The 14,276-nt window shown below is 35.0% G+C and overlaps 1 protein-coding gene across 1 annotated transcript in view; it reads right to left on the bottom strand.

The window, feature by feature from the left end:
* MBD2 (methyl-CpG binding domain protein 2) overlaps positions 1-14,276 on the bottom strand; it is a 65,502-nt gene that overhangs the window by 25,715 nt on the left and 25,511 nt on the right. Inside the window, exon 3 of the mRNA XM_060613885.3 lies at positions 6,879-7,016. Coding sequence (XP_060469868.1) covers positions 6,879-7,016 — 138 coding nt within the window. The remainder of the gene's footprint in view (positions 1-6,878; positions 7,017-14,276) is intronic.

Consider the following 14,276-nt stretch of genomic DNA (forward strand, 5'->3'; position numbering starts at 1 on the left):
AAGGGTGGAAATTTGTCCATCCAATTTAATAGCGATCATCAGCAGTCTTGATAAGAGACATCCACGGGGCAGTGGGAACAAGAGTCGTGTTTCAGAGATACCAAAACTAAGAGGTAAGGTAGATATTAAATACACACAATTCCAAGAAGTTGTACTGTAAAAGGAAAAGAGAAAACAAATTGCAAAAGGGACACAGAGTAAAATGAATACCTTTTTAAAATGGGGAAGATCTGTGTATATTTAAAAGCTTTTGGGAAGAAGCCAGTTTCGCAAGAGAAGTTGACAGTGAAACATACGTATGAAATAATCCATTGAGTGAGATGTCTGAGAAGGTAGGGGGAATGTGTCTGGGGTGTACAGACACTGGCATTAGCTTTAGGCCACAAGGAGATATGCTCACATTCAGTTCACAGGGGTAAAATAAAAAAAGCTACTCCCTTGTTCAAAATCCTCTAAACATTTCTCATTTGCAAAGTTAAACACAAATGCTTTGGTTTGTTCAACTTCAGAAGTATTCAAATAAGTGAAAATTTAAAATGAAATACCATTTTTATACACTGAGCTACCAACAAGAGAAAGCACTGATAATACACAGTGACAATGAAGAAAAGCTAAAACTGGAATGCACATAACTTGTCCACAGACTTTTATTTATTTTTTTAATTTTTTTTTTTAACGTTTATTTATTTTTGAGACAGAGAGAGACAGAGCATGAACGGGGGAGGGGCAGAGAGAGAGGGAGACACAGAACCGGAAGCAGGCTCCAGGCTCTGAGCCATCAGCCCAGAGCCCGACGCGGGGCTCGAACTCACGGAATGTGAGATCATGACCTGAGCTGAAGTCGGACGCTTAACTGACTGAGCCACCCAGGCGCCCCATCCGTAGACTTTTAAATTGGTGCAACCTTTTGGCAATCTACTTGCCAGTGTGAGTCAAAACTCACAGACATTCATACTAATTGTATTTCTGGGAATCTAGTCTGATGAAACAATGTAAGATATAGGAAGGATCTTATCTATATAAAGATACTCACTGGAGTACTACCTACAATAGTGAAAAATAGAAATAGTAATATGAAAATGATTAAGTAAATCATATGCTAGCATAATACACAGTTGTTGGAATAATATAAATTAATTATAAAGTTATAGCACATAAACTATATAAAACATGGCTAAAATTGTATATAATGGTATGTATAAATATTAAGCATGTGTGTTTGTGTGTACATATGTACATATATATGCGTGTGTATATATATATGTATATACGTGCATATATATATATATATATATGTATATATATACCCATACATATCATCAAAAGATGCATTAAAAGATTGAAAAAATATAAAAAATGCTGGGGCGCCTGGGTGGCTCAGTCGATTGAGTGTCGACTTCAGCTCAGGTCATGATCCTGTGGTTCATGGGTTTCAGCCCTGTGTCGGGCTGTGTGTAGATAGCTCAGAACCTGGAGCCAGCTTCGAATTCTGTGTCTCCCTCTCTCTGTCCCTCCCTCGCTCACACTCTGTTTCTTTCAAAAATAAACATTAAAAAAAAATTAAAATATATATATACATATAAAATGCTAAAATACTATAATTGAATTACAAAAAAGGAATGATGAGAATTTTTTTGTCTATCCCAAATATCTTTCTCTTATAAATATAGGAAATTATAACATTTTTAAAATTTGTAAAGATTGGCACTTAAGGAAATGCGCTACAACATTTTCAGCTCCCACTACTTCCCATGAAAACCCTGATCCCATGAAAACCCTGATCTGCAAACAACTTGTCTTTTCATTCCCTGCCCATTCCCACTACAATAGCTTTGCTAACACTACTCTCCCTAGTTGGAACGTCCTCGCCCTCCCATCTGCTTTTCTAAATCCCACTCAATCTGCAACGTCCGGCATATGTCCTGTATCTCTTCTAAAGATTTCCCCAACCACCCTAGCCACAGTAAAATCACCTTCTGGAACACCTATAGCATATGTCTGTACTATTTATTTGATCCTTTGTCTACGGCACCTCTCCTCCTACACCACCCAGAATAATGCTTTTAAGTATTTCAGGACAACACGTCATCCACTTCCTCTGCCCAGGAAGCTAATTTTTTTGTCTAGAGAAAAGGAATATAACATCCTCCACGGAACTCTGTGCTTTAGCTTCTCTATTTCTCAATCATAAAAAAACTAAAACAAGTCTATACTAGAAATAACCTTTCAAGATTACGAAAAAGTAAATGCTCTTAGAATGTCTAGAATGAAGAGTAATTTCCTAGGTTATGGTAACTAAACACTGAAATATTTTACAAACTTTTCATACACAATGTCTTTAAAGTGTATATGTTTTTAAAATTTAACTTCACCTTAAAAGTTTCTTCTAACATATTTTAAAATATCCATTCTTGGTTACTATCAAAGAGCCAAGAGATATTAAATGCTAGCAAGGATGTGGAGGAAAGAGAACACTTGTATACGGCTGGGAATGTAAACTGGCATAGCTACTATGGAAAACAGTATGGAGGTTTCTCAAAAAATTAAAAATACAACTCTCATTTGATCCAGCAATCCCACTTCTTGGTATATATCCAAAGGAAATGAAATTACTGTCTTGAAGAGATATCTGTATTCCCATGTTCACTGCAATATTATTCACAATAGTCAAGACATGGAAACAATGTAAGTGTCTATCAATGGGTGAATGGATAAAGAAATATTATCAGCCATAAAAAAGAAGGAAATCCTGCCATTTCTGACAACATGGATGAATCTCAAGGGCATTATACTAAGTGAAGTAAGCCAGGCAGAGAAAGACATATATGATCTTACTTATATGTAGAATCTAAAAAAGCTGAACTATTAGAAACAAAGAGTAGATTGGTGGTGGCCAGGTGTGGGGGTGGATGGGCAGGTGTTGGTCAAAGGGTATGAACTTCCAGTTATAAGAGAAGTTCTGGGGACCTAACACACAGCATGGTGACTATAGTTAACAATACTGTATTGTATTCTTGAAAGTTGCTAAGAAAGATCTTAAATGTTCTCACCACCACCACCACAACAAAAATGGCAATTATGTGAAGTGATGGATGTGTTAACTAACCTTATTGTGGTTATCATTTTGCAATGTATATGTGTATCAAATCATCAGTTGTAGACCTTAAGCTTAGACAATGTTGTGTGTCAATTATATCTCAATAAAGCTGGGAAAAAAGCATTCTAAAAAAAAAAAAAAAGGCTGACTTCTAGAAGGGAGTAAAAGAAAATTTCATATCTTTTGAAAGAAGAATTAGCAAATAAAAGGAAAAAAATCTAGGATCGAATAGAACATTTAAATCCACTTTTTTGCTAATTCTTAAATATTTATTTTTTGGTTAAAAAAAAGTGAAGAAATGTAATTAATATTCAAAGACTATCAAAAACACCTCCAGCCTATGAGCATCCTATAATATAATAATTAAAAGGAAGAAGTAATGGCTCAAAAATGAAGTTTCTTTGAGTTGAGGATAAAAGAAAAGGTGAGAGACCAGAAACTATCAAAGATGACAGGATCAAAGAAATGAGAAGGAAACAGAAATGTAAGTTCTTCATATACTGAGGGGAGAAAGCTAGGAAAGACAGCCTTAACAGCAAAATCATAATTACGTCATATTAAAAAGATTTTTGGAGGTGTTTTATATATATGACCAAATAAGAACATTTCAATGATCTTACTATTTGGGATAATAGTCTTATAGTTGGTCGAGTTTCCCCACCCCACTCCAGATTTCTGTTTAATCTAAGGGAAAGACAAGCACTTATCAAATATGCTGATAGTATATATATATATGTGTGTGTGTGTGTGTGTGTGTGTGTGTGTGTGTGTGTGTGTATATATAAATGTCTACTTACCCTATCATAACTAGGTTTTAATTATAGGCAGATATTATTGCTGAATTCCATTTAATGCACTTTTGCTTACATACCCTAATTTGCAATTTTAAAGCTAAGGTATTTTCAAGGAATCAATACACTAGAAATTTATAATTCATATATTTTACAGAAATCAAATCAGACAGCCACACAAAGATACAGGCATAGGATGTTTGTCACGTAAGACAGAATTATTCATTTCTGTGATTGCATCACATGGAAACTAATCACTTCAAATTATCCAACGTAGAACCTAGTTAAGATCCAAAAATCCAATCCCAGTCCTAGGTCTCTAAGTATTACAATACCACTAGATTGAATACTTTATTAAAAGACTGCGACATGGTTAAGAAACAAAAACATTTATATCTATCTCAAAACCAGAAACCACTCTGTCTAGTTTATTTACTGGATGATCAAAAGAAGTTCTCCAAATGGAGTATGTGGCAACTCATACTGCCGATCTAGTTCAACCAGGCTGTGTGAAAGCACAGTGGAAGAATTATTTTTGCCTACATGTTTTATTTTTTTTGTCAACTACCTCCTCAACAATAGTTGATTAGCACATATCTGACATATATACACCAAAATATAACTTAAATCAACATCTTTCCTTTACTAAAAAGCCTGAATCTAAAATGAGATAGTCAGAATGACAGATTATGATTTCTCAAACAATAATATAGAAGTTGTCTCTATTTTCCTATAGTTGCCCAACGCCCTGTCCTTTATTTTGAAATCCCATTAGTGAGACAGTAGTCAAATATTCCCTCAGTTCTTATGTTGAAGATAAAGCTGGGGGAAAGACAACTAATGTCTTGGTATAATCAAAAACACCCAGCAAAAACCACCAGGTGATGTGAGGATAAAGTAAGAAACAGTTCAAACTTTTGAGGACGTAACCTCCTAAATAATTTTAACACTTCTCGTCTATGCAAGCAAAAAGGAAGATAAAATCCTCAATAGATCTGAGTTGAAAATGATATAAGATTTGGGGGTGGGGGCAGGGGAAGGAGGTGGGATTTAGCTCTTTTGGTATATTCTTTTCATTTGAGAACAATCTCAGAAACTTTAATAAAAGAGGAAAATGTAAAACTACTCAATGTATCAGTGAATAAGGAGCAACTAACCTGATTATTTCAGCTTTAAAAATCTCCGTTACCAGTGTCCCCTACAGCCAGGTAAACACCCAGTAAATACAATTACTACAGTTGTTAAAATCTGTGACTGAACTTAGGTACAGAAAAGAATTACTGTTTAAATAATCGTAATTTGCTACTCAATTGGTCTTTAAAATATTTGGGTTTAGAGACTATATTGAGAATGACTTGGCAAAGAAAAGATGAGGATAAAATCCATCTACTACCTATTCTCAATAAGGTAACTCAAATTTCCAATATGAAACTATTATTAATAGTTATTCCACTTTCTTTATCTTTCGAGCTTTTTGAAGCAAACTGTCTTACCCACATATAAACTTTGAAAAATTTCAATTGATAAAAATCTTTACAAGGAAATGATTTAAAAATCACCAAAATGCCAAAGGACAAGATGTTCAAGACTTTAGACAGTATCTAAGAAAGAACATAATCGGGGAATGGCTTTATCAAGGTGGGCAAAGTTCAGAATGGCAGAATTCCTTCCCTGTTGTAATGAGTATACTAACACTACCAGCAGTGTGGTGACTCTCACTGGGTGCAGTAGTAAAACAGAAGGGAAAAGCCTGGCACAGAATGCTGAATGGCCCAAAGAAAACCTAAGTGGTGACAAGAGCCTAAAGGCACATGCAGGTACGCATCTTTTATATTGGATGTGATACACTTACATGGCCCCTGTTGAATCTCTTGGGGACCAACAGTAAAGCAAGTTTAGAACTTCAAATCTTGAGACATCTATAGCAAGATGCTGATCCAATGTGGCTCCAAATATCTTCTGTTTTCCTGGCTCACCTGAAGAGGAAAAAACACTACAGAGGATGTGGGAACTGAATTTCTTTAGGTAGTTTCTTCTAGAGCAACTGTCTGAAAGTTTTGGCCCAATCCTTTATGAAGTCTGGAGATGAGACACTTGAGGGACTAGTGAAAAACAAAATTCAAATGAAAAGGTGGAGTGAGGCATCTAAACGGGGAATATGAGAGCAAAAGATAATCGTCGTAGGTAAATCAGCATTTCTAATCTGTAAGTGGGAGGAGGCAGAGAAAGGAGAGAAAAAATATGCACAGATGTTTCTCCCTCCACTCCCTCACCCCAATTGCTACTAAAAATTCCCGAAGTACCTAAACTTTTTGACCACAATTAGGGAATGAATAAGCAAGGTTACTTGGAAAGGTAAGCATTTTATCAAGTCTCCCTCCCCTGGCTATATGGCATTATTAAACAGCAGGGAGGCCTTTCAGATAATACTTTTTTCCTAAGAACAGATTCTGGTGCAATACAGTTTGAAGCCATAAAGAAAGAGAAATTTATTAAACTGAATTTCCGCAAAAATGGAAGTCACAGGACAATATACCTTATTGACAAAGTTTATTTAATTGTTTTTCAAAAGGGGAGGGATGGCTGTCATATAATAAGAAATCAGAACAAAAAGTAGTTTCTATAAAATTGAAAATATTTTTAAACTAAGCAACACAAACTGCATGCTTCAGCCTCCTAGGAAATATTATCCCTGGAAAGATAATCTAAACTAAGATTAGCAAAAGCAAATCTGATGTACATTACCACACAAAAACACAAAAATGTAGAACATAATATTAATTTAGATTCATTTTTAATTAACTTTTTTCTTAAAACATTTAACCTAAATATTATTAGACTTATTCTCCAGTATTCATGTAATAGCCTAGGAACATAAAACAATTTTCTTTCCAAATGTTTTCCATTTTAACCGGTTTACTTGAACTATGTCTGGTAAAAACACCAGAATTGTCTGACAAATAAGATTGGAGAACCAAGTAGATCCTTACCTGACGTGGCTGCTCGTTCATTCGTTGTGGGTCTGACTTCACTTTATTACTAGGATGATTTGTGACTTTGGTAACTGGTTGTTTGAAAATTGATGCGGTTTGTCTAATTGGCAATGTTGTATTCAAGTCTGGTTTACCCTGTGAATATAAGCATGTTTTTGTTAATAAATATTACATATAAATATAATTTGAATTCTTTTTTATTAATTCATTATCCATTACTTTACGTTTTTATTCAAATTCTAGTTAATTAACATACAGTGTAATATTAGTTTCAGGTGTAAAATACAGCAATTCACTTCCATACAATAGCTGGTGCTCAATTCACAAGGGCACTCCTTGATCCCCATCACCTATTTAACCCATCCCCCTACTTTTAATCAATCAGTAAATAAAATCTAAGATGTGTTCTAGTGAAGTCAAAACGTGGCAGAGTTCCTTTTAAGTTCATTTGCAAGGCTCTAACCATGGGGTATACAGGGGCAAGGAAGGTGGGGGGGACAAAAAGAACAAAATGTGATTTAATCATTGTGGGTTCTGATTCTGGCAAAAAACATATATAAAAGGCCATCTGTATCTGAAGACAACATACCTGATATTTTTTATATAGAAATATACTTGATAAATCTGCAGGATATTCAATGAACTTCTGTCTTTACAACTATCCCCAGATAAAAATTGTGTTATCAACTTCCAGACTCCAAAACACTGGTTCTCAAACTTCAGCACACATCAGAACCACACAGAGGGTTTATTAAAACACAGATTCCTGGGCCTCACTCCTAGAGAGTCTGATTCAGTAGAGATCTGAGGTAGGCCCTGGGAATTTGCATTTCTATTAAGATCTCAGGTGATGCTGACTGCTCCAGGAAGTACTTGCAGAATGACTACTCTAAAACAAAGATTTGCAAACTGGTTGCAGGAGGATGAAGTTTAACTCATAAATGTATTTCGTTCAGTTTTTAGTGTCTAATAAATAAGCCAACATCTGCAAATATGGAGATATCACATAAAACCCAGATTCTACTTCTCTTTAAAACTCAAAGATCTAGAAATACCAGACTTGATTTGGCCACAAGAGGCCATAATTAATTAGTATAGCTGCTCACAAGAGGTGTCAAGGTTCTCCTTTAGCAAAATTCAACAACTCATATTTGCATTACCTGAGGCCTATAAGTGTTGAGGTTTGTGAACTCTGCTTAAGGAATGTTATCAAGGCCTAGAAAGGTAAGCATCCAAATAAAGTGACAATTATCACAATTACAGTAGGATTTGGACCCGCTACTAAATATGTCTCCATCACCACCCTCTCCACCTTCGTTCCCTCCACCCCTTCTTCTCTGTATGTACTTGTCATTCCTTTATCTTATTCAATTTTCACCCAATGTATGTGCTTACCTTTAGGAGATATAGTCTTCTTTTTTATTTAGTTTAGGTTTGTTTTTTTTTTTTTTTTTAAGCAATCTCTACACCCAACTTGGGGCTCTAACCCACAACCCCAAGACGAAGAATCACCTGCTCTTCCAACTGAGCCAGCCAGGCGCCCCGAGACATACTCATCTTAAATAAGACTATTTCTTAGGTATTTAGCTTTCTTAGCTTTGTAGACATATTTTCAAAAACTTGGATTTAAAAGTGAGCAAATTTGACTGACAGGCTGCAAAATTACCACTTAGGATGCCATCTTTAAAAGTGTGAAGGCTAGGAAGGTGTATTTTTAAAAGCTCTCCTAGTAATTCTGTGATGCACAGAAGGTTTGGACACCTCTGATTTATGACATCTAGAGCATTCTGAGGCCATAAGTGAAGCCACCCAAACTATGAAATAGTCAATATTTTATCCTAAAGAAGCTCACGGAGAACTTTTCCTGTCACTAGTTATAATTAGTATAGATCACTAAACAATACCCTGTTTGGTTTTTAATGTTTTCATTCTTTAAAAAAGAACGATGTGCTCAGCTGGTATTAGAACAAGATGGCATCAATCGACACAGAAATACGGTGCAACTGTTTGTATGCACAAACAGTGGAGCCTCTTAAGATTCCCTTTGTTACAAAGGATGACTAGAGACAGCAGGGACTATTTCTAAATGAATCCTGAAGCCACAAAGACTGGAAGGAAGCATGAAACATATAAAACTATTGGTTCTACAATGGTAAGGTTGTTGTTGTTTTTTTCATTAACATGTTTTTGGTGTAAGAAGTAAAAATTAGAAGAAAAAGCTGGCTACAAATATTCAAAATACACAATTCCCATTGACTGATGAGGTAGTGCATTCCTCACTGGGAGTAAGAGATATTTCAAGAGTATGCTGTATTACTTTTCTCTTGATCTTACTCTGGTTTTTATTATGTTTTCTCCTTTTACCTGGCTTGAAAGCTCAGAAGACAGAATTTTTCACTAATGAATTTTGTATTCCAAAACAGTAGCATGTAATCTGAAAAACTGGACTAACTGGTTTTCCCAGAAACTGTCACAAAAACAGTAAATTTTATTACCACTCTCACCTGAAGAGTGCCAAAGAGTCACTATGCCCAGCTGTGTGTCTGAATCCTTCTAAATAACTACCAATCTGCCATAAACTTATAAATTATAAAGCAAACACTGGTTTTGGTTTTGGTTTTGAGAGAGAGAGGGAGACAGAGAATCCAAGCAGGCTCCATGCTCAACGCGAGCACGACACGTGGCTCAATCCCACGAACCTGGGATCAAGACATGAGTGGACATCAAGAGTCAGACGCTTAACAGACTGAGCCACCCAGGTGCCCCAAGCAAACACTTTTTTTAATGGGACAAGATTAAGGCTCTTATAATTGTAATCTTCCCTTTCAGCATAAGAAAAAGTAAAGCAGAAGTTTCTTATATCACAAAATTAAACTTGCAAACACACGTTCTAATATTAGAAAAAGTTTCCAACCTTGATTAATCTCAGTATACAGGCTAACCCTCAAACCAAAATTTAATGTATTTTATAATAATGTGTATATTAGGGTGGAAATACTCAAATAACTCAAATAATTTTTGAGACTATTCTTTCCTCTTAGGTGCTGGAAGGAATACAAAAACAAATCTTTTTAATTTTAAAAAAAATGTTTACTTCATCCCTTTCCAATAAGTATCTCTGAAAAGGATCTTTGTACATTCAGAAAGAACACACAATATAAATTAATTTTTAAAAAATCAGCAGCAGGGAGAAAACAAATTTCCTTTTGAAAAGATTAATAGTGATCAATACTAGAGCTGAGCATCAAAAGTGGATCTGAAATTTTTAGGATCCCGGGTGAAAAGAGAAACATTAAATTATATAGATATCACGTCAGAGAGAAGGAAGTATACCAATTAATAAGGGAAACAAAGCTGTCCTAGTATTAAATCTAGAAAAAAAAATTAGAGACACTAACATCACAACAAAACTAAGCAAATTTCAAATGCTTTTTCTTTTTCAGTGGCCTTCCATAAAAGCCAAGAATATAAAATTTAAAGGAAACTTGGTGAAGGTGATTCTTAAAGGGACTAAGCACCCGTGTGATCTAATTACCATGTTGCCTTTTGGTTGGTCTAACTTGACTGAGGCTAGAAAAGAGGATAATTAAAGAGGTGGAGGAAGAGCATGTGTTTTATAAACGGGTGATTTTCAAACATTTTTGCATTCCTACCAGCTAAAAAATTTTTGAAAATATATATCTCACCTACATTTCAAAGCTGACATCAAGACTATTTCAAACTGTAATGTAAGTGATTGCAAAGAATGCACTTACTACACATTTTAAGTACTGACACTTTAATAAACCTATCACTTTACAATGTATCTAACAATCTAAATATACTCACCATCAACCACTTATACATGAACAAACTTTTCAGTAAGTACACATTTTGTTTCACTCCTTTTTCTCTTTGAGCTAATAATTCCATTCCCAAAGTTATTTCCTCTTTTAAACTTGAAAACCTTTAGTTGATCATAAGTCATGAGATTATTTTTTTTTACTTTTTGTGACCATAAAGTACTTAGTGATTAAAAAATGTCTTTTGCTTTACTACATCACTAGTATATAACTGCCCCTAAATAGTAAATTACATGCTAATGAATGAGATAAAAGTTAGATGCATTAAAGAAGAGAATTTTTTATTTAAAAAAAAACCTCAGGGCACCTGGGTGGTTCAGTCGGTTGAGTGTCCAACTTCGGCTCAGGTCATGATCTTGCAGTTCATGGGTTCGAACCCTGCGTTGGGCTCTACGCTGACAGCTCAGAGCCTGGAGCCTGCTTCTGATTCTGTGTCTCCCTCTCTCTCTGTCCCTCCCCAGCTCATGCTCTGTCTCTCCACCTCTCAAAAATAAATAAACGTTAAAAAAAAAATTTTTTTTAATAACTTCATGGGCTGGGACAGATGACAGAATAGGCCCAAGATTTAGTACCAATTCCATTCCTATCCTTCATTTTTTGTAGATGTAACAGCAAGAAACCCTATTTGCATAAATGAGTAAATAGAATGAGTTTTCTTCTCAGTCAATTCTTTGAACTTCTTTTGAGTTATATGTCAAAATATCGCATAGTGAACCATCAAAAATTTTTAATAATCGAAGTCTACATAAAGTGCTCTGTAAATTTTAGACAAAGAACTTTACTGACAGAAAGTCTTGACTGTTACCAAGTAATTCATTTTCTCGGCATCGACACCAGTATTTCAAATTATTCCTTTACTGGAGATCAAACATTTTGCACCATGGTAATACGACAGGCTAGTAAAAAAAGTATGCTCTTATGTAAAATGGGAGAAGGTGGACTACAAAAGGGCAACTGGGGTAAAAAGAGTTTGTACCTCCATCCCGGGGCACGCTCAGGTCAACTACACGAAAGAGTATACTTCTAGAAGTTAAGAATATAGAAACACTCCTTTAAAACCATGCGTGTTGTGTGTACTATGGAAGCCTTTACACAGCATAGTTTTGAACAGCAGGAACTTATATATTCTAAATACCACTTTTTCCAGCCTAGCTTTGAAATAAAACTGAATGACAGTTCAAAATTGTACATATTCTATGCCAAGAACCAAAAGGACTCATTTCACCTTTAAAATCCTTGCAAATTTTGCACTTTTAAAAATTAGCCATGTTTTAATGTAAAAAATGTTGCTCTACCTACCCAAAATGCTCAAATAAAACTGATACTTCCAAGTATCATTCATCATTTTATTTCCATGGCTTTCCATATAGTACATCCCCCAAGAGATATTCATGCCCCAATTTGAGAACTTTGTTTTTCTGGGATCACTTTCCTCATCTGTAAATGAGGATGATAACAATAACCATTCATAAGATTCTTACAAAGATCACACAAGATAATGCATGTATAATGCTGCTTTCACTCAGTCATTGAACAAATACCGAGTGCCTACTACGTGCCAGGCACTGACTGTATGCTGGGTATACACTTATCATCAAAACACAAAAATCCCTGCCTCAGAGCTTACGTTCTGGGAGAAGACAACAAAATAGCTGTAGGTTTTATGGCAACATTGGTATGTCAATTCTGAATAAATACCTGCTCTTTCTATTATCAGCATTAATGTGTTTTTGAGCATGCTACTGAAAATTAGGAACTTAAACCTATTAAGCTTTCTCAGGAGAAAAGCCATTCCCTGGTTCACAAAGAGGGGAGCCTGAGTGGTACATTTAGAGCAAACCAAGAATATCATCAAAAAAATAATTTCATTTTGTTCCAGAATATGTACAGTAGCCTATACTTAGTGCCTTTCCACAAAATCAAAAGCCAATAATGCAAACTGCTTTACAATCTTTGATTTCGTTTAACTGGTATATAATTCACACACCGTAAAATTCACCATTTATAAGTGTACAATCCAGTGGGTTTTTAAAAAAATACATTCACAAAGTTCTGCAAACTTCATAGGCTTTTACAAAAAATAAAGAAAAAATATCTGGGATCTATGATTTTGTACTGAAAATCCACTTAGTATAATTTGCTAAGAGCAAGATTCTTTTTTAAGGAGATCAATGAGATATTAAAAAGAGGAGACAGACTACATTTTGAGCTCATTAAAAAGGACTTATACTTGTAGTTAATTGAAGAGGTGGAGGACTGAAATTCATCACTGAAAACAAGTTTTGAGGAGTTCTACTTGAAAAATAACTTCTTGCAGTTTTAGTTAATATGAGGTCATTAAAGAACTTACAACAAAAGACAGAAATGAGTTTCAACCAAATACTGAAGAGCAGCTCTACTCAAACTAGGCCATGTACTGTGTGGAATTCATTATCTCCTTTACATCTGGGTTGGCACTAACTGTATACACATCCTTGGGAGAATGGTGGAGATAGTCACACAAATCATTTGCTGTAGGGCTTAATTCTCTTACTGACTTACAGTCTACAATGTCAGGGAACTCTTCAGGACCTATGAAACTCAGTGAAATAGACCTCAATTGCCAACAAAAAAACCTGGGCATCCAAAATAAATCTTGCCAAAGCCACAGCATAGGCTACTATGACTCCAAATCTACCTTCATTATTAGCATGAAATCCAAGCCCAGCCCTCTCAAAAGGTTCTATCATATTTGGATAGATCTGAAGCACTAACTTACAACATAAACCTAATTATCATACTGAAGAGACTATTCTCATCAGTAAGTCTATTTGCTAACATGTAAAGTTCTTCTGTTTGCTTTTTGCTCCCTAGCAATCTTTATCCAATCAATATCTAAATACAGATGACCCTTGAACAATGTGGGGGTGAGGGGCACCTAACTGCCACACAGTCGAAAATACACATATATATATACATATATAACATATATATATACACATATATATAATTTTGACTTCCCCAAAACTTTACTACTTATGGCCTACTGTGACCAGAGGTCCTATGGATAACATAAACAGTTGATTAATACATGTTTTCTATGTTGTATGTATTACATACTGTATTCTTACAACAAAGTAAGCTAAAGAAAATGTTATTAAGAAAATCATAAGGAAAAGAAAATACATGTATAGTATTGCACTGTATTTATCAAAGAAAAGTCTGCATATAAGTGGACCTGTACAGTCCAACCTGTGTTTAAGGATCAATTGTATCTGCTCAAATTAGCCAAAAAAATGGAACAGTGTTGTTAACTGATACCTTATCTTCATTTATTAGCTAAAGATTATTTATTAGCAAAAGATAAATATGTTATCTATTATTAAGGACGTTCCTGCAATGAGAAAATTAGAAGTGCTTTGAACAAGAGAATACTAAACAGTTCTAGGACTAAAGAGGCCTTTGCTCTGATCCTTTCCTCCTTTATTCACTCATTAAACAAACACTGTCCACGTCACCATCATTCCTGCCTGAATGAGCACTGGCCCCTGACTCCCACTTCTGCACTTCTACA

Source organism: Panthera onca, chromosome D3 (genome assembly GCF_046562875.1).
Source record: "Panthera onca isolate mPanOnc1 chromosome D3, mPanOnc1 haplotype 2, whole genome shotgun sequence".
NCBI lineage: Eukaryota > Metazoa > Chordata > Mammalia > Carnivora > Felidae > Panthera > Panthera onca.